Source organism: Metarhizium album (assembly GCF_000804445.1).
Source record: "Metarhizium album ARSEF 1941 chromosome Unknown scaffold_1, whole genome shotgun sequence".
NCBI classification, from domain to species: Eukaryota; Fungi; Ascomycota; class Sordariomycetes; order Hypocreales; family Clavicipitaceae; genus Metarhizium; species Metarhizium album.
The window spans coordinates 3,877,270-3,896,240 of record NW_024467575.1 but is presented as its reverse complement, the minus strand read 5'-3'; the positions used below and the strand labels follow the sequence as shown (position 1 = coordinate 3,896,240).

Genomic DNA, 18,971 nt, shown 5'->3' with positions numbered 1-18,971 from the left:
CACGGCTCCTTGCTCTCACTGTCTCCGTCGCGGCATTGCATCTCAGTGTACCATTACCTTGCAGCCACGAGGCTCGCGAAACAGGCCAGCACCTGACGGCCCCAGACTTCAAAACGAAACGCAGTCTGGTGCGGTCAGGCTGGGATCCCAAAGTGAGCTGTCGAATCTTGGCACGCGCGCCACTGCGTGTACGCCGTCGGCTCAAACGCTAGCCATGGATGCCAACGGCAAGGGAAGAAGGAAGGGCCCGGGTGCGTCGTCTGTTCGACCTTTGTCACCATCCGATTCACGTTCACGACCCAGTCCCGAGAGTCCAGAGAATCGGCCGCACCGGGCCTCGGATGCCTCGTCGGTATCTGGAAATCCCCATTCCAGAATGCTGCTGAATTCACACGGAGAGCGAGGTAGGTTTTCCCCTCCTCGCCCCTGGAATGAATGGGCTGACACAGCTCAAACCACTGTGTGTGCTAGTATACGTCGGTGGTGCTGCTTCACTGTCCTTTCTGCAGCTTGTTCGATCTATTGTAGCCGACCAAATTGGGCCCTCGCAATTCTCGCACAATGACCAGAGTGACACCATGCTTGAAAAGGAGCCACCAAGCTCCCTTCGGGATTTCCCACCCTCTCTCCTTCCAGAGTTGGATCTTGAGACCAAACTTTTGTACGCTCAGTGTTACCGCGCCGTGGTAGGTCAAGTCTGGAACTTCCGCTGCGTCGGTAGCGCCAAGCTGACCATGTTCAGACCGAGGGATTCATTGACATATTTGCTCCCGATGAAATTGAGCAGCATCTCACACTCATCGACAACTCGCTATGCAGCCCGCAAAAGCGAGCGGTGTTTGGCATGGTTATTTCCATTGGCGCCCAGTGCAAATCCTCAGCCAGTGCCCGGGACTTTGGGCAAGGTTATTTCCGACAGGCTCAGTTTCACGCGTTCAATGGCATGCTGGAGGACCCGGATATTGACGTCGTGCGGTCGTTCTTGCTCATGGCCTTTTACCTCTTGGGCGAATGCCGCCGGAATTCTGCCTTTATGTATCTGGGAATTGCCGCCCGAGCTGCGGTGGCTCTGGGTTTGCATAGCCGGGAATCATACCAAGACTTGAATGACCCAAAGGATAACACACGGTACGTTTCTACCCGTGAAAGAACTGTAGTGCAGATCCACTGACGAATAGGAAGAATTCGGATCTGGATCAGCTTACGCATCGTTGACATGCTCGTCAACTCGATTTTGGGCCGGCCTGCGACAACTGGCGGCCCAAGTTCTGAAATGGCAACCATTCTTGAAGATTTATCTCACACGGAGCAGACGAATGAAATGGCTTGCCTAGTTGCCTCGCACCGAATCGTGTCAATCATCAACGGTATAGTCGACGTGTTGTACGAACGCAAGGAGATATCTACGTCTGTGGTCGAGGACCTGCTCAGTGAGATTGAATCCTGGTCACAAAGCCTACCTAGCTGTCTCCGATCCGCCGCAAAGACCCGGGCATTATCCTGCTCAGGCATTACCAAAGGCGCCATCGGGAGTGTCCATGTGTCGTGTCTCTACTACTTTGCCGTCACTCTCGTTACCCGACCAATCCTCATATCGACCCTGACGGCGCCACCAGCAAGCGGAGGGCTAGTCCAGTCGCAATTAGCGTCAGCATGCTTGGATGCGGCCGTTTACCTGGTTCAAACTTGCGTGGATGCCAGGAAAGTGGGCATTCTGTACGGGAATATGTGCATCATGAAGTAAGCTTTTGGCCTTTGCGTACGGGCACCGATTGTCTAACCAGTGTCTAGAGCCTTGGTCTTCGCAGCGGGGTTAGTCTTGGGATTCGAAATTTTCGCAAAGCGCTCTGTCGAGTTTGATATCGAGGCTGCATTTGCCGGTGCGAGAGACATACTCAACTTTTTGGCTGTACAAAGCCCACAAGCGGGGCATTACTACGAGATATTGACTTTGCTGTCCAACGCCATCGCCAAACAACGACAGAATGTCGCTTCTACGGGACGAAGCAGATATGTGTCGAGAATATTCACCCTCCATCAAGAAACAAAGGAGCCTGTTTCGAACAACGCGCGAGATGACCAAGGACGACTTACGCCACTAGTCGATGGTGTTGCTCCTCCATTGGCCGAGAATACGGGTAACTGGCTGAGTGGCAACAGAACGCGCGTTGATCAAGGTCAAGAAGTGTTTCTGGGTTGGGATAGTCTCGACATATCACAGTGGGATAGCTTCCCGTTTGTTCCTTGATCTTGGCAGGGTATCAGTGCGACTCTCTCCACACATTGAGCGAACTGTGGCTTTGGATGTCGCGCAAGATGCCATGTGTCCCAAACAGCAGTGCTGGCGAGGACTTGGACACGCGCGACACAATTCGTGCGACGCTTTGCATTCGCCGAGTCCGCTCCGTAGTCCTCCACGGCGTGGCTATTTGCCGTCGAGCCATGGACCACAGCAGAGCCTCGTGGCCCGATAGATGCATGATTGTTCGCGAGCCTGTCATGTCGAGCCCACTGGATGAAGAGTCTGCAAACGCGGCTCGCTCGGGATGTGGACCAGGACCACGATGGGGATCATATGCCTGAACGTCGAGGGAATGGGTTCACAGTTTACTATAAAGCTAACCCTCCCAGGCGAGTAGCTCAACTGGCGGAGTGTTTGATTGCAAAATCATGTCATGCCGTAATCAGAGGTTTTGTCTCGGCTGCTTCTTATACCTGGAATGACCATGCCGCGTATTCGAAACAAGGGAAGAAGAGCGGGAAAAGCCGTTGGTGGTGGACAGAAACAACGCTTACCCTTTGATTCGAGCGCCAATGTACATCGCACTGGCTCCCTCGGTAAGAAGACGCACTTCCATGACCCTGCTCTACACGAAACCAGCAGCTCCAGAGAGGGCACTGGTCTGGCTGCTCACGATACACTCGCTTGATTGAAAGACATTCCTTCTTCATGTGAATGCAGTCATACACCAGTGCCCAAGGCGGCAGGACAACCCAGGATAACCCGACGCCGAAGAACCCCATTTTCCGTGATACGCTAGCTACCCGCGTGACGTGAGCAAGGGATGGCACGAATGTGACAATGCACTAGCCTCGGCCCCCAAACCGTACAAGGTGGATGGATGGCGGCGACGTGGCCCAGACGACCGAATCGTAAGCCGTCATGGTACGCGGCCGACACGACACGGGGACGGAGCGGATAATGCACCAAGACGACACGGCACACCCGACATGGAACATTTTGCGGCACAAAAGGTTAACGCTCGCAATGACGTGTGGGATGGGGATGCCGGCCTATTGGCGGCCGACGATGGCTGGTGTGGCTCTGCCGTGGTCCACGTCCATGTGACGACCGGAGGAATGGTGTCCGTCTTGGACGGGGATTTTTGTGAGGTGAGCCGTCCTCGTTCCGCGAAGACGCGATATAATACACAGACATTCCCGCCGCCTCCCTCTACACAGCATCGTTCAGACCCTGAGCTTCGCGCTACGGTCTCCACACGAGAACATACCTGACCGGCAATGGGATCCAGCAGCACCGGCACCGGCGCCGGCGCCCCCGGGGGCTGGCGAAGGCTCAGCGTGGGCGTCATCGGCGGCGGCATAGGCGGCATGTCGGCCGCCATTGCGCTCCGCCGCGCAGGCCACCGGGTGACGGTGTACGAAAAGTCCGACTACGCCGGGGAGGTCGGGGCGTCGGTGTCGTGCGCGGCCAACGGCACGCGCTGGCTGCACGAGTGGCAGGTGGACGTGGCCAAGGGCGATCCCGTCGTGCTCACGAAGCTGATCAACCGGGACTGGAGGACGGGCGAGCCCGTGAGCGTCTACGACCTGGCCGACTACGAGGAGCGATGGGGCCACGTCTACAACATGTTTCACCGGCAGCACATGCACGCCATGCTCAAGGAGAGCGCGGTGGGGGAGGACGGCGCGGGCACGCCGGCCGAGCTCGTGGTCAATCACAAGGTTGGGCGGCGGCTCCCGTCTGTTTGTTTGTTTTTCCGAAGAAGAAGAGGAGGAGGAGGCCCCCCCGATTGACTGACTTGGCTGACCTGACTGACGGACGGACTTGGTCTCTAGTGTACACACGTGAACGCGGACACGGGCACGATCACGTTTGCGCACGGCCGCACGGCGCGTCACGACGTGGTCGTCGGCGCGGACGGCATCGGCTCGGCGGTCCGCGGCGCCGTGGGCATCCGGCCGGAGAAGCGGCCCTCGGAGCAGAGCTGCCTCCACGCCAACGTCACGACCGCCGAGGCCGTGCGGCTCGGCCTCGTCGACTACTCGCAGCACCGGGCGCTCGAGTACTGGGGCGGCCAGGAGGGCAAGTGGGACAAGATTGTGCTCTCGCCCTGCAACGACGGCAAGCTCCTGTCGTACTACTGCTTCTTCCCGCGCGAGCAGGGAGACTACGCCGCCCACGCCTGGGGGGGCGCCGACCGCCCCGTCGGCGAGCTGCTGACGCCGTACCCGGACCTGGATCGCCAAGTCTTCAGGCACCTCGAGATCGGGAGGGAGATTCGCCCCTGGAGGCTGTGGATCCACGAGCCCTACCCGTACCTTCACAGGCGCAGCGTGTGCCTCTTGGGGGACGCCGGCCATCCCATGATGCCCCACCAGAGCCAGGGCGCCTGCATGGCCATCGAGGACGCCGCCGCCCTGGGCATCTTGTTTGACGAGAACCACTTCGGGGGCAGCGTCGCCGAGGCCCTCGAGGTTTACGATGCCGTGAGGCTGCCGAGGGTGACGAGGGTGCAGGCCGCTGCCGCAAAGGCCGCGTACAACATCAACGAGAGGATCGGTACGTTTGTTTCTCTGCCAAGGGGGAAAAAGGTCTCCTCGGCCTACGCCCCCATCTTGGTCCTGGCTCTGGCGGCGCAACTAATCCCCGGGGGTCCAGGCTTCTCGGTGAACAAGTCTACCGCGACGTACAAGGTGGAGGACCCCAAGAACATCTTGACCATTGAGGAGATGAACGCGTGAGTGCGACCCGACCCGTGTGGCGCGTGTTTGAGGTTTGAGAGGGCACGAGCTGAGCGAACCCCCGCAGTTACGACATGTACAAGGACATTGAGCAGCACCTTGCGCAAAGGAGGGGGCAGGCGTATACGGAAAAGTTCCTCAACGGGCTGCCCCTAGGGCTGGAGCTGCCGAGCGGTGTTGTCGGGGCATGAGGTGAGGAAGCAGCGCGATGTCGTAGCGTGGTATGACGACAACTTTTGCACGGTCGCACAGCAGCAGATTGTTCTCCAAGTCCAACAATGTAACCAACTGCCTCGAGATGTGTCGTACCAGAAACTATTTTCGCCAAATGAAGAAGACGTGATGAACTCGTGTCCTCAAGTTGCCGTCTGTCCCCAAATGCCTGCCACCACCCTTGCCGGCAGACCCCCTACACACACCTCCCCACTCATTGTCTCACGAGGTCTTTGCCAGCGTGATGTTGTACTCCAACTCGAGAGAAGCTTGGGCATCGCCCTTTCGCGGCACAAACTCCACACTCAGCTCTTTCTTAACGGCAAACACCGAGTCGTTGTCAAGGTACTTGCAGTCCTTGTCGAAGATTTGGGTAGTCAGAGACTTGTGGCCGTCGTGTTGGACCTAGACCTCTCCTTGATTAGTCGACGAGATGGAATATTTCCTGCGTTTTTTTCTCTCTTTCTTTCTTTTTTTTAGGACATTAAAAGTGAAATGCGCGGCACGTACCATGAGGTGAATGTGAGCCGGGCGAAAGACTTGGCGATCCATCATGCCGAGCAGCTTTCCCGCAGGTCCGTCCTGGGGAACCGGATAAGGAGTTGGCCGGAGGCAGTAAAAGGAGTAGTTGCCGTCGGCGTCGGTGTGAAAGACGCCGCGGAGGTTGTGCTCCCTCTGATTGGGATCCTGCTGCTCGTAGAGGCCTGGGCACGCCACGCGCGCGGGTCAGCATCGAGCTTTGGGGGCAGGGCAGCGGGGGCAGATGCGAGATGCGAGATGCGAAATGCGTGACGCGGCCGTTGGGGACGGAGACCAATGCTTACCGTTGGTGGATGCCTGCCAAACGTCCACCGACGCATTCTGCAGCGGCTTCCCCGTCGCCACGTCCGTCACCTTGCCGTACATGTAGACGACCTGCCCGTCTGACGGCGTTTCGAAGGAGATGGTGGTGCCGTTTTCCCGGTGCGGCGTGTCCTGGCGCCAGAAGGGCCCGAGGATTGCCGACGCCGTGAGGCCGTTGGTGCCGTTGGCGGTGGCGGCGGCGACGGTGATGTCGTCGACGAGCCTGGGGGGGACGAGGGAGTCAGTTGTCGGTTGTCAGTTGCGACGTGGACGTGGACGTGGACATGTCTTGGGCCTTGCGGCCGTTGGTGCTCACGATTCTAGGCCGATGACGTCGAAGAGCAGCTGGCCCTCGTTTCGCCGGTCGTTGCTCATCCGGCCCGCCTCGTTGATCATCTCGACGCCCGCCAGCCACTCGTCTGTGGTGAGCCGCACCTCTCGCGCAAAGTCGTGGACGTGCTTGATGAGGCCCGTCATGACCTCCCGCAGTCGGGGGTTGGTCTGGGGTCCCATGGCGTCAATGACATTCTGGGTGTATTCTTGGCCCAAGACGGTGCGGTCCTGGGCGCGGGCGTTGGACGACATGGCTCAGTGTTGGAAGTTGAATCGCGATGCAACTTGGCTCGACCCAAGCAAGTGTCGCCGCGCGAGCTTCAAAACGCCGGTTTCTCGTTGGGCCAGTGTACAGCACGCGGGAGTCGCAATTCCAAGCTGCTTGCTGGGCGGCTGATGGTTGGGGATCGTGTGTCGTCGTCGGGAATCGAACTCTGGACTCTGGCCTCTGCACTCTGGCCTGTGGCGTGGTGTGTATTTATACAAGTTGCCAAGTACCAGACAGACTTGGCCGGGGCAAGCTACCGTAGCTTGTTGAGGCTGGTGCTGGGGTGTCGATCCTCGTCCTTCTTCTCACGTCCTCGTTCCGGTGTCCCCCACGACGGATCATCCGGCTCAGCCGAGGTCGTTCATGTCATGCATGCATGTACACGCACCATGCATGCACGCATGGATGAATCATGATGGGAAGGGTGGGCAAAACTCTGCACGCTTGCAGGTGGCGCCATCCCCTTGGGCAGGCCGCTTGACAATGTGCCGATGGCGTCTGGCTCGATCGGATGTAACGGCGGGTAATGCACCCCTGACGCCTGGCCGGCTGTCGACTTGTTCTTTTGGTGAGGGACGGCTTTTGCGTTGCGGTTGACCCTTGGTTGTGCGCCGGGATGACTCGTGTGACTGGACAAACCTTGACATTAAAGACGGTGAATATCCTGATGAGATAGAAAGGACAAATCTCGTTATAAATGGCAACCATGTCATTGGCCAGCCTTGGGGAAGCCCTGACTCAGCACGTGACCGACGTCGCCTCCTCACCTGGACCACTCCCGATGCGGGCGGAATCATCATCATCAACGCCCAGCAAGCTGACGGCGATTCGGCGATCCTTTTCCGCGCCGGCGTCCCAGCTCGCCTCGTCACTTCCGTTCGGCCGACTCGCCCTCCGAAAGCTAATATCCAAGCCCTCAATCTCCATCACCGGCAGCACCGCAGAGACATTCGCCTTGTACCCCTCTGAATACCAGTGATCCAAGTATTTTGCGTCATCCACAAACTCTGGGAACAACTGTCGCATGCGCCTCAGTGCCGTGCCCGAGATTTGGTCCACGCTGTGCGCGTGACGCAGCGCGAGAAAGTCTGCGCCAGCCTGTTTCCGGAGCTCCTCCTGAACCGCCTGCGGAAGCAGACCGACTTTGAACAGCAGCAGGTCGTAGTGCAACAGAGAAGCCATGCCATGCCACGATCCACCCCGTGTCGTGCGCTGATACAAACCCGTCAAGGCCGCGATGGCACCGATGCAGCCCGTGCCGTAGTCGGATATGGGAAACGGCGGCACGACAGGCTCGTCCAAGCCCATGAAGCGCCCTTGCTCCCACGCGACGCCCGTTACCTGCATACGTGCGTGCGTGTTAGCCTTGCAACCAACTTGGACGTCTGCCGTGTGGCGCGACTCACGCAGTCGGCGATTTGCTGCCAGCCTGGCCGGCCTGCCCATTCGCCCTTGTATCCGAAGCAATTCTCGTTGACGTACACGATGCCCTTGCCCCGTTTAACAGCAATGTCCGCCATTGACCTTGGCCCGTAACCGAGTCTCTCCAGAGCCCCCGGCCGGTACCCGTCGACCAGGACATCTACGCTCTGCAGCAGCTCCTCAAACGTCTGTCGTCCCTCGGCCGTCTTCAGATCCAGATCGGCCGTGCGCTTGCCCATGTTGCCATCAACCTGGAAAAACGGCACGTCGCTCAGGGCCGGGCTCGTCACCTTGAGCACCTCTGCGCCGTACTCTCCCAGGATCCGCGTGATTGTTGGGCCCGCGATGATGCGACACAAGTCCAGGACCTTGACACCAGACAGTATCCGCTTGTCGCCAGTCCAAGGCAGCGGGATTTTGGGCGTCTGCGTCTCCAGATTCTCAACCGACCACGGTGGCAGCGGCCAGTTCTCTCTGCCCTGCGAGCCTCATTAGCCAACGACGTGAAGTCAAACCGTCAACCACCACGCAAACGATATACTTGCATGTTGGGTCCGCAGAAACTCATCATGCCGAAACGCCTTGACGCCAGCTTGTCGGTTGCGAGCGTTCATCGTCTCCAACTGCTCAACCGTAAACCTCCTCACCGCCGGCTCAATCGTGTCGACAATGTCTTGATGCGACTCGAGATCCGGCCGGTGCGACTCCAGCCCAATCATGTTCAGCGTCGTCGACGCCTCCAGGGATCCGTGGATGTGGTAATACTCCCCCCTTTCAGCAGTCTCGTACAGGTTCGCAGACATGCGCCGGTACGGGTTCGACTGCGCCTGCAGCAGGTCGGTATCTGAAGCCTCGCTCGCCCAAGCAAGCCCCCCCATCAGCCTGAGCTCGACCATGCACAGCGTCGGCGACTGATGCCCCAGAGACTCTCACCTTTCAGGAGCGTCTGCACGTGTTTGTCCAGTTTCCCCAGCCCCCCGACCCTCGCCAGGTACGCCTGGAACAGGAACGCCGTGGTCTTCTCCTGGTCCACGACGATGCGTCTGCCGCCCTGCTGCTGGCCGAATTTCTCATCTGCCAGGGCTGACGCGACGCATCCTTCGACGGCTTTCAGTGCCGCCGACAGCTCGGTTTCTTTAAACGGGATAGGGAAATACGGCCGGTCCCTGGCGCCCGTAAGCTGGACATGTGCACGTTTACCTATCGCTTCTGCCGGGAGGGAAACACGGTCCGGCAAGGACAGCAGGAAATCCAGGATCCTGCGCGTCTCCGCGATGCAGCTGTACGAGCTGTCTTCGGAGCTCATGGCTGTTTGACCTGCGCTTTTCTCCCGCGACAGTGACGTGACGCGACGCGACGATGGATGATGTCGAGCGATGGATGGGGCCGACAAGATAAATGGCCCGTCGACAAAACCGGCTACTTGCTGTGAATTCCAAACTTCTGCACTTGATCGATAGCCTAGACTGCCTTGCTTTTTTTCTTTTACCTCCTCCTTTCCTGTTGAACCGCCGCAAGTTTTGGACGGCGACGACCGATCGGGTGATGCCCGAGATGCCTAGTTCCGATGGAGTCGGGTTGTGCCTCTTCCGACGGCTCCACCGGCGTGACTTGTCGGATAATAACTCGAAGCATAATCGCGCATAGTGGCTAGTCTAAACTCGATACCGCCGGCACTCGGCTATCGCGGCCCGCGGGTGCCAGCCGCAGTCGCAGTCAGTCATCCCAGGTGTTTGCCGGTGTAAAATAATCCCTGTTTGGGTACCCGCGGGTGCCACTTGTGACCTTTGTAGATGCTTAAGTACCTAGGTACCTAGTTAAAAGACGCAATATCTCATAGTAAAATCCTCCCGATTTGGACCCAAGGATGTAACTACTGGTACCTCAATTTTGGATCCAAGGGTACCCATTTTCACACCTTACCTACCTACCTACTTAACCTACCCTCTTGAGTCTTTACCGACTGTTGTAAAGGTAGCAATGGCGTTGGGAGCCTCCTCTGCAGTTATTGAAAGGCTCGTACCTTCAAGGACAACGTGACAGGCGGGCAGGAATTAAAGAACTCGAAAGACGCTTCATTGCTTAGCGCTACGCGGCATGATAACCTTGTTACAAGAATAAGAAAAATGCAAAAAATTTGAAGCAGCTGTTATAAAGTCCTCTACTGCAAAATACGTATACAATATGCCCATCTGAATTCGTGCCGGCGTGTGTCCAAATCTGTACTAGCGTTTATGCGTCATCCAAACCTTGTTTATTCGTGTTTAGTGGTCCTACTTTCGTTTTGGTGTGCATTTAATTGGAGGCAGACGCCCACGTTGCGTCGGATGCTTTGCTTCGGCTTAAGCGGTCATCGACTCCTCGTGTCCTCGGTTGACCTGGCTGAATCGTGTCGCCGACGCCCATGTAAGCTCCAAAGTCAAGATGCCTACGATTCAAATCGACAACCAAGCGCTGTATTACAGCTGGAACCCGGCGGGCGACGGGCCGATTTTGCTCCTCGTCCACGGGCTGGGGTCGAGCAATTCGTTCTACGCATCCATTATCCCAGGCTTAGTGCAAAAGGGGTATGCGTGCCTGGCATTTGATACCCCAGGTATGCCGCCTCGACAATGTCGCAAAAAAAAACATCCTTGTAGTATTCCGTAAATTGACCATGTCTAGGAAGTGCCTTGTCGACGTATGGAGGCAGAGAAATCGACGGAGAAGCAATATGTGGCGCGGCAGTAGCTCTTATCACAGCCCTTCAGCTGGATGTCAAGCGCGTCATTGTTGTCGGGCATTCCATGGGAGCTATAATAGCTAGCACGATGGCTCTTCATTTGGGAACCTTGGGAGTTGTCCTTATCGGGCCTGTGAATCCCTCGGCGGCATTGGCAGATGTAATGGATGCACGCATTAAGCTCGTCGAGAGTGGTAAGAGCCCGTGACAAGTTGGCAAGTCTCTCCAGAGACGTCTATCTGATTGATTGTCCGCAGAGGGGATGGAAGGCGTAGCAAACGTCGTTCCTTTCGCAGCTACAGGCCCCAGAGCAACGGCAACACAGAAGGCCTTCGTCCGAGCCCTCTTGTTGGGTCAGACTGCAGAAGGGTACAAGTCTCTCTGTCGGATGATTGCAAATGCGGGACGACCACGATACGAGGACATCAAGTGCCCCTTGCTCATTATTGCTGGTTCGCACGACAAAACTGCTCCGCTCCCAGGGTCTCGGGACATTTTGAATAGGTGTGTACACGCTCCACGCTCGCGACTTGTAGGACCATGTTCCTGATTGGGATTCGCAGTTGGGGAGTTGGGCCTGGACTCAAGCGAATTGAGATCTTGGCTGATGTTGGACACTGGCACTGCATTGAGGCAGCGCCTGAAGTGGAGGATCTGGTGGGCGCATTTGCTGAAGGCGTTCGTGCACTTCTGCAGCATCCCAAGCATGAATGAGACGGACGCAGCTGAGCTGGGCGGTTGAATCATCTTTAGACCGTGGATGCTGTTCTACCCTCTGCTCGCTCCAGTGTCCTATTTTTGCCAATGAGCACAAGAGGTATATTACGTTTTGCGTAGATTGTAGCGGACGCCATCGACTTACAAGATAAACCTGGTAAAATTTCATCCTCCACTTCCCATCGGGCGACTTGATAATGTTGGCCCTCGCAGCCCAATCGACATCTGCATTTGCGCCATTGCGCAATCCAAGGGCGACAGACCCGTACAGCATGAATTCATCAGAGTCATTAGAAAAAGGAAACACCTTGCCGATGGTGTGCCTGCGGGACGCTACTGCGGACCACATGGCGATTCTCGCAGTCATAATTTCTGGGTTCGGGTTAGCAGCTAATGCTGATGGAGAAGATTTGGAGGTGATACAAACCGTCTTTTCCTTGTGCTTTTTTGGAGGCGAGAATGAAGATTGCATCTTGGGTGAATTGGCCGACGTATTGCTGGTGTTCTCCCGGGATGTCTGATATGCGGTAAAAGTCCTCGAAGAACTGGATGATGTCTGGTGAGACGGTAATGTCGCTTGGGTAGACGGCTCTGTACGAATGGGCCATGACGTGACTGCTTGTCGATGGATCAGAGACAGGCATTGAAAAGGACGTTCAAGTCTCGATGGGAGCGATTGATTGGTACAATCAGAGCATCGGCGTGCTACTATGACGGCGATGATGCGATATTGAGCTCGTTGGGCTGACCGTGGCAAATATGGGAAGCCCAAATCAAAAGGTATGAATGAACTTCAGGGTAATGTCCCTTGAGACGTGGCTCTTTGGTGAATATCGAGCTTCATTCGCAAACGCGCACAATTCAACCGCAGGCTGCCAGATGGCTGTTTCTAGGCTGGAGGCGTGTGGTGTTGGATTTTGTGCGCCACTCTGCGTCGGGTCAACTGGTGATGTTTTGTCAAATATTGATTCAAGGGGTGGCGGCTTTGGGGTGCGACGGTAACCGGCATTGTGCACTGTGCGCAGTAGCACTGTATTTACCACACGGCTTCCTATTCAGTCTGCCCCGCACTCAGCGGCGGATACTGTGCAACGTCAGTCACACCAGGAGGACACGAGACCCTGAGCATCCATCCGCCTCCAAGATGCATCAAGTGCAGTTACTTGATGCTAAAAACGTCCAATCTAGGCAGGCCATCGGCGTCGTAGCTGGCATAGGCCGACAAAACGAGCAGCCACTTAATACAGAGATTCGCGCCCCTCTGTCTTACCGCACACACACATCCCTTTAGCTCGCATCAACTGTTCTTGCCTCGCTCTCAGACATGTACGGAAAGGTTGCTCTCGAAGAGGCCTTCGCCCTCCCTCGCCTTCACGAGAAGACAAGATGGTGGGCTTCTCTGTTTGCCGTCAATCCAGACCAGCATGCCGCCGAGATGACGGATATCACTGATGTTCGCATCAAGTACATGGACAAACACGGCGTCGGCTACACCATTCTCTCATATACAGCTCCCGGAGTTCAAGATATTTCGGACCCCAACGAGGCTCAGGCTCTGGCCGTAGAGGTTAACGACTATGTTGCCCATGCCATCAAGAACCGCCCTGACCGACTTGGAGCTTTTGCGTAAGTCTCTCCGTCTCTACCCTGCCTGCCCCTGCCCCTGCAGCAGCATAAAAGCCATCAGCCTTGACGGCCAAGTTGCGGAGCAAAGTGAATTGGGAAAATTCAAAGTTGAAAAAAAAAAAACCTTAACTCGACGAGCTAACCATGATCAGTACCCTCTCCATGCATAATCCCCAAGAAGCGGCCGCTGAGCTCAGGCGCTGCGTCACCCAATACGGCTTCAAGGGCGCACTTGTCAACGACACCCAACGCGCCGGCCAAGACGACATGATCTTCTACGACGGCCCAGAATGGGACGTCTTCTGGTCCACCGTCGAGGCGCTCGACGTCCCCTTTTACCTGCACCCGCGCAACCCCACCGGCTCGCTTTACGAAAAGCTCTGGGAGAAGCGCAAGTGGCTCATCGGCCCTCCTCTGAGCTTCGCGCAAGGCGTGTCTCTTCACGTCCTGGGCATGGTGACCAACGGCGTCTTCGACCGCCACCCAAAGCTGCAAGTTGTCCTGGGCCACCTGGGAGAGCACATCCCATTCGACATGTGGCGCATCAACCACTGGTTCGAGGACGTCAAGAAGCCGCTCGGTCTAGACTGCAAAAAGACCATTCGGGAGTACTTCCAGCAGAACATCTGGATCACCACGAGCGGACACTTCTCCACGACGACTCTGCAGTTCTGCATGGCCGAAGTTGGGGCGGATCGCATCTTGTTCTCCATTGACTATCCGTTCGAGTGCTTTGCGGATGCCTGTGATTGGTATGATGGCGTGCCCATCAATTTGGTGGACAAGGCCAAGATTGGAAGGGATAATGCCCGGAGGCTGTTCAAGCTATCTGAGTTCAAGGACTCGGCGAAGCATGTCGGTGCGTAGAATAGAGAGATACATGGACGACTTTGAGTGATTGTGGGACACGACTATTCATCACAGACGCTTACTGTTCAACGTCTGATGTAGGAGCTTGATGGAGCAACGTTCGCCTCGGGGTTTGATGACAGTTCCGACTACTCGATATGGCTTTCAACAGAAAAGGCGCATACTAGCTTCTGTAAGGTCACTAGCCGGGGTTGGGATAGTCATGAAGAGAACCTGGTCGGAGTCGTTTCAAAAAATCCCACGAAAAGGTCAGTCAAACGGCAAGCTGGCTGCTAACCTTGGTCCGTACCCTACCTGACGCATTTCGACGGAAGATGACGAGCATTTATGAGGGTACTGACGCCCCTTTTTTTTTCCCGCGATTCCGTGAGGCATGACGACAACGGCATCAGCACTGCAACCGCAATACGTGCCGGTGAAAGAAACGGTAGCGTCAACGGAACAGGAACAGCGTTGAAAATTGAAATGTCCACTTGTGGAGAGGTATACAATCCTATCCCTACTGTGGCCCGAGTTCCGGATTCTAGGATTTATCGTGGCTGACCGGCCCCCCGACATTGCAACGCTTGGCAAAACGCTAAAAGGACGATATTGTATTATAACCAGCTAGTCGTTAACTTGACGGGCAGTCGTCAACTGATAAAGTCTGTGCCAAGCCTATTATAGGCCGGGAATATATACTCGCCGCTTGTCCCTGGAGTATATTTATAACGAGGGATCTTGGACTCGAGATTGCGGCTGATGTCGCGGCTGCTATCTCTTGCGAGAGTGTAGTTAGATAACCCGACTATTAGTCGCCGACCTGGCTTGACCGACCATTGCAGTTGACCCAACTTGAAATGCCAAAGGCTGAAAGCGAAAAGCTTAATCCCCTCTCTTGCATTTTTATTAATTACCACCACTAGAGTCTTTACAGTAGTGGTCTAATTTCTACCCCATCAAGAAGTAGTGTGCGCTCCGTCAAAGTTGGGTCAGTGGCAACAGTCAGTCGGTCAAGGTCAGGTCGGCGACTTATCGTCGGGTCATCTACATTCTCATCTCTTATAGTTTATACCCCTACAAGCTCTCCTATCTCTGCCAAGGTTGCACTCATACAACTCCGACGAGCCGCCGACATGGCGACTCGTGGAACCGAGCGCAGGCTTGTTGTCCACGGTAGAATCCTATATATGTCACGAGACCCTTTCGTGCTCTGCTCTGCAGCTCCTTACAGCATCTGTGTTGTGACCTCGGACCCTAAGCCCCAGTTGCCCACTGCCTCGCCCAGTCAGTCTTGCGTGCCGGGAGAAGAGGTTGACTGCTTTGTGCAGAGACTGATATATGCCGAGCAGAGCTGCTGCGCTTGCAGAGTCGTCACTCGAGCAGATAGCCCCTCCATCTACTCTCTGGTGTCTGGCCTTTTCCTCCAAGGCTCTCTGCTAGCAATATGAAGCTCGTCACTACTGCTCTTCCCACTACCCTCCTCGGCCTTCACGTCGGGCTATTACTTGCCGACACTGGGAATTCCGATGCAGGCCGCATGACAATCGGCTATAGGTCTGTGGGCAAGGCAGGTCGACTTCCAGTGTGCTATTACTATCAGCTCAGGGCCTGGCTGACGGGAAGCAGGACGAGGAAAGCCTCATCACAGGCGCGGGCACGCTCATCCAGAGCCGCAACACAGCAGCCACTCACCTCGGGCCGGGCGTCTACATAGGCAACAGCCCGATACAGCGCGATGGCGATAGGTCTGTCATGCGCCGTCTGTGCTGCTTGCTGTCTTGCCATTGCTTACGCGGCATCCAGTCTCTTTCTTGTCACCGCCAATGAGGCCGCCTTTATGAGCACGCCCAAGGTCTGGGTGCCCCCGGAGTACTGGACGCTGCCGGTCCGGGAGGACGACGCGGCGGCGCAGCGAGAGGCCAAGATCGCCAGGCAGCAGCTTGACTACTACATCGAGGATCACGGGCTTCGTCCGTCTCGTACCATGAGGCTGGCCATGATAGATTGGGCCGACTCGGACGACATCGAGCAGCTGCTTATCCCAAACGACATGCTGTCTCGGGACCGGAATGGAGCTCCCATTGAAACCCGTAGCAGACTAGATACCCAGGTCGAAGGGCCAGTAGGGCGCTTCTTCTTCAGCGTCGACTACGACGAATGGGAGGGCATCGCGGGCAGCAAGGTCCTTACAAACGACGCACTCCGCGAAAGGAGCGCCCTTCTGGTGCAAAGAGCAGCCAAGGCGGCCAGGGCGGCCGACGAAATCCTGGACTGGGACTCGCGCGCCGAAGCGGCAGAGGCAATGGTGGAAGCCGTCGACATGGCCAAGCGGTGTGCCGAGGGAGTCGGTCATCTCCACCGACGGCGCCCCGAGTTGGTTGAGTTTGACGACTTCAACGCCGCGTATCGGCAATACGCCAACGCCCGCAGGACCGAGGCCAAGTTCCACAAGCTGACGCTGATGAGGGCCGTGGAGACACAGAAGAGCAAGGCGGCCCAGGCGGCGGGGAGGTCAAAAGACGCCACAGACAAGGCTTCCTGGACCGCCGAGGCCGAAGACGCCGCCAGGCAGGGCAGGGGACTGCTCGAAAAGGCCGCCGACCGGACCAAGGCTTTGAAAAGAGCCCACGAGAGGCTGGACTCGATCCGGAAAGCCTTGGACGGCGGGGAGGAAGAGGGGTTAGAGGCGCTCGTAAAGAACCCGCGGGCTGTCTGGGCCATTCTTCAGGAATCCTTCGTTAGCATGGGCGGGAAAGAACAGGCATCGCTAGACAGGGCTATAAAGGACGAGGCAGCTATTGCACAGCAAGAATACTCCATCCTCCAGGAGGGCGTCAACGAGGCCGGCGCCGTGGTCAGCGAGATTGAGAAGACTGTCGAGGCAGCCCGTCCCACGGCCACAAAGCCGGATGGTGTACTTTGCCAACGCGCGGCGGAGGACTGCGTCGGAATGCAACAAGGGGAACGTGCCCCTACCGCAGAGACGGCCGACGGGGGCGAGCTGGTAGCGATGGCCGAGCAGAAATCCAAGGAAAACTTCAACCGTCTCTTGGAGGAGTTTGACTATGGCCAACTAGTACAACACCCCCAGCTATACGACAAGCTACGTGTCAAGCTTGAAGAGTTTCGCCCGCTGCCACGAGCCGAGAGAATTGCTCGCTTGGCGCCTCACAATGTGGAGGGTGTGCTGGGGGTCGGCGGCCTTGCACTCTATGGTAAAGATGTAGCGGATGTATTCTGGGAAGACACCAGCGTCCTCGATAAGGTGGCGAGGATCACGTCCATCATACCCATCATCGGCTGTGCCGTTCAGCTTGCAGATGATGTACAGAAGGAATACGTCAACGCTGTCCATACTGCGTTGTGCTTCGCTGAAGATGCCCTCACCTTGTCTGGGTTATGGGAAATAGCGCTGGCAATGCAGTTATCAGAGCAGTTTGTTGGCTGGATAACGGACGGAAACGAACAGAACAAGGAACTCGACACGGCGATGCTCAGGAACAGGCTCATAGGGGGGTGGCAGATCAACTTTAGCACTGTGATGGACCATCTCATGTCCGAGGAGTTTGCGGCAAATGTGACGATCAAACTCTCGTCGTATAACATCCTCACTTTGTACCAGGCGGCGCAGCTCGCAGGCGATGTACACGCTTCTCATCACGCCGTGTCGCGAAAAGCCAAGACCGCCAATGTGAGACCACAGCAGGGAGATATCGCGGCGCATGTGCAGCCCGAATTTCGACGGCAAATCTGCGCGACGATAGCACAGAGAAAATACCAGTTGCAGAAGGAGCTTGAGGACAAAACTCTCAGACAGGTTGCGGAACTAGCCGAGGACTACAAGCAACGGTTTTTGGATGATTTCCGGGAGGCAGCGACCAGAACTGATTTCATGCTCGGTGCTTTGGTCTCCGTTGGGGACGACGGTATCGACCAAGCCATCGCTGAGGTGGCAAAGACTCGCCTGCCCCTATACGAGTCCAGGATCGAGGGGGCCATCCGAGCGGTCGTCGAGCGGCTCGGAACGTCGGCGCCTTGCACATGTCTGCAGGGCCGCAGGAAGCGTCCCTGCGAGTTTGCACACTGCAAGCAGGCAGTGCCTCGTATGGGTACCATGGATGCAGCAGGGAGAGTGTATATTAGCAGGGTGCGGTCCATGTCCCATGGCAAGACTATTGGCGTATCCGAGGATTGCTTGTCCCTCTTCACAACCTGTCGGGGTCGTCGGTCGACCCATGAGATCGGCAGGCCGCTATGGTGTACGGCGCAATGAGCTGCGTAGATGGCTTCTCTGAGAGCTTGGGGAACGATTGTTCTTGCAGGCGTGGTAGGACTCCGTAGTCGTTACTGTCCGCCATGTCCTTACGCAAGAGGCAAGGGAGGGAGGTAGACGAGTACTGGCGATTCGACAATGGATCCGATCTTGTAGAGATACCGACAGCTGTTTGGAAAAGGTCTCAACGTGTCGTCTTGGGGTCTGCCGAATCACGGCGTCGGCTCCGGGATGGATCCTGGGGGAGGGAGGAGCTTCAAGACGGAGGTGTCAGTGTCAGTGACTGTCTTTGTTTGCTTTGAAAGCCATGACTGGAATGTATACCTCTGTCTGCGTTGCGGTCGCAGACACATGCATCGTCATGCAGAAGAAAAACATGAAGACATGAAATTGAATCAACTGCCCAAAAGAGCAACTGCCTCGCTTCGCTTTCAGATTAGGGCAAGGCGTCGCCGCAACGGCATGTGACTGGCCGCCGCCGTGACCATTGACTTTGACGTCGGCATCCCCTCAAACGCCGATCAAAACATTTCGTGACCGCAAGTTTGCCGCGGCCGCAACGGGTGGCACTACTGCTGCTACTGAGAGAGCAGTTTCAGATGCAGCACATGATTCCAAAACCTTTGTGTCACGCTGGAATTGTGACGCGACGTCAACTAAACACGCATGCATATAGGGTTTTCCTTGCACCACGCATACGCGATGAGCTAACCTTC

General features: G+C 56.5%; 8 protein-coding genes across 8 annotated transcripts; 5 read left to right on the top strand and 3 right to left on the bottom strand.

Annotated features, from left to right (window-relative positions):
* Positions 1 to 214: 214 nt before the first annotated feature.
* MAM_01125 (uncharacterized protein) lies at positions 215 to 2,248 on the top strand (the record flags this gene model as incomplete). The annotated part of the gene is made up of 5 exons (XM_040819924.1): positions 215 to 404; positions 472 to 686; positions 743 to 1,128; positions 1,183 to 1,740; positions 1,792 to 2,248. The coding sequence occupies 5 exons, from the start codon at positions 215 to 217 to the stop codon at positions 2,246 to 2,248; spliced, it is 1,806 nt and encodes a 601-aa protein (XP_040683189.1).
* A 1,274-nt stretch (positions 2,249 to 3,522) lies between these two features.
* MAM_01124 (Aromatic-ring hydroxylase-like protein) lies at positions 3,523 to 5,177 on the top strand (the record flags this gene model as incomplete). The annotated part of the gene is made up of 3 exons (XM_040819923.1): positions 3,523 to 3,966; positions 4,081 to 4,982; positions 5,054 to 5,177. 3 exons carry the CDS (start codon positions 3,523 to 3,525, stop codon positions 5,175 to 5,177), a joined length of 1,470 nt encoding a protein of 489 aa, XP_040683188.1.
* Positions 5,178 to 5,421: 244 nt separating this feature from the next.
* On the bottom strand, positions 5,422 to 6,627 carry MAM_01123 (catechol dioxygenase; the record flags this gene model as incomplete). Its single annotated transcript, XM_040819922.1, has 4 exons — positions 5,422 to 5,604; positions 5,710 to 5,903; positions 6,024 to 6,265; positions 6,359 to 6,627. The coding sequence occupies 4 exons, from the start codon at positions 6,625 to 6,627 to the stop codon at positions 5,422 to 5,424; spliced, it is 888 nt and encodes a 295-aa protein (XP_040683187.1).
* Positions 6,628 to 7,381: 754 nt separating this feature from the next.
* Positions 7,382 to 9,371, bottom strand: MAM_01122 (CAIB/BAIF family enzyme; the record flags this gene model as incomplete). Its single annotated transcript, XM_040819921.1, has 4 exons — positions 7,382 to 7,984; positions 8,050 to 8,544; positions 8,713 to 8,947; positions 9,061 to 9,371. The coding sequence occupies 4 exons, from the start codon at positions 9,369 to 9,371 to the stop codon at positions 7,382 to 7,384; spliced, it is 1,644 nt and encodes a 547-aa protein (XP_040683186.1).
* A 1,118-nt stretch (positions 9,372 to 10,489) lies between these two features.
* MAM_01121 (alpha/beta hydrolase fold family protein) lies at positions 10,490 to 11,501 on the top strand (the record flags this gene model as incomplete). Its single annotated transcript, XM_040819920.1, has 4 exons — positions 10,490 to 10,661; positions 10,730 to 10,981; positions 11,045 to 11,291; positions 11,351 to 11,501. The coding sequence occupies 4 exons, from the start codon at positions 10,490 to 10,492 to the stop codon at positions 11,499 to 11,501; spliced, it is 822 nt and encodes a 273-aa protein (XP_040683185.1).
* Positions 11,502 to 11,555: 54 nt separating this feature from the next.
* Positions 11,556 to 12,112, bottom strand: MAM_01120 (uncharacterized protein; the record flags this gene model as incomplete). The annotated part of the gene is made up of 3 exons (XM_040819919.1): positions 11,556 to 11,579; positions 11,650 to 11,876; positions 11,932 to 12,112. The coding sequence occupies 3 exons, from the start codon at positions 12,110 to 12,112 to the stop codon at positions 11,556 to 11,558; spliced, it is 432 nt and encodes a 143-aa protein (XP_040683184.1).
* Positions 12,113 to 12,828: 716 nt separating this feature from the next.
* On the top strand, positions 12,829 to 13,997 carry MAM_01119 (2,3-dihydroxybenzoic acid decarboxylase dhbD; the record flags this gene model as incomplete). Its single annotated transcript, XM_040819918.1, has 2 exons — positions 12,829 to 13,130; positions 13,283 to 13,997. The coding sequence occupies 2 exons, from the start codon at positions 12,829 to 12,831 to the stop codon at positions 13,995 to 13,997; spliced, it is 1,017 nt and encodes a 338-aa protein (XP_040683183.1).
* A 1,429-nt stretch (positions 13,998 to 15,426) lies between these two features.
* MAM_01118 (uncharacterized protein) lies at positions 15,427 to 18,255 on the top strand (the record flags this gene model as incomplete). The annotated part of the gene is made up of 3 exons (XM_040819917.1): positions 15,427 to 15,540; positions 15,588 to 15,727; positions 15,786 to 18,255. 3 exons carry the CDS (start codon positions 15,427 to 15,429, stop codon positions 18,253 to 18,255), a joined length of 2,724 nt encoding a protein of 907 aa, XP_040683182.1.
* Between the last annotated feature and the right edge of the window lie 716 nt (positions 18,256 to 18,971).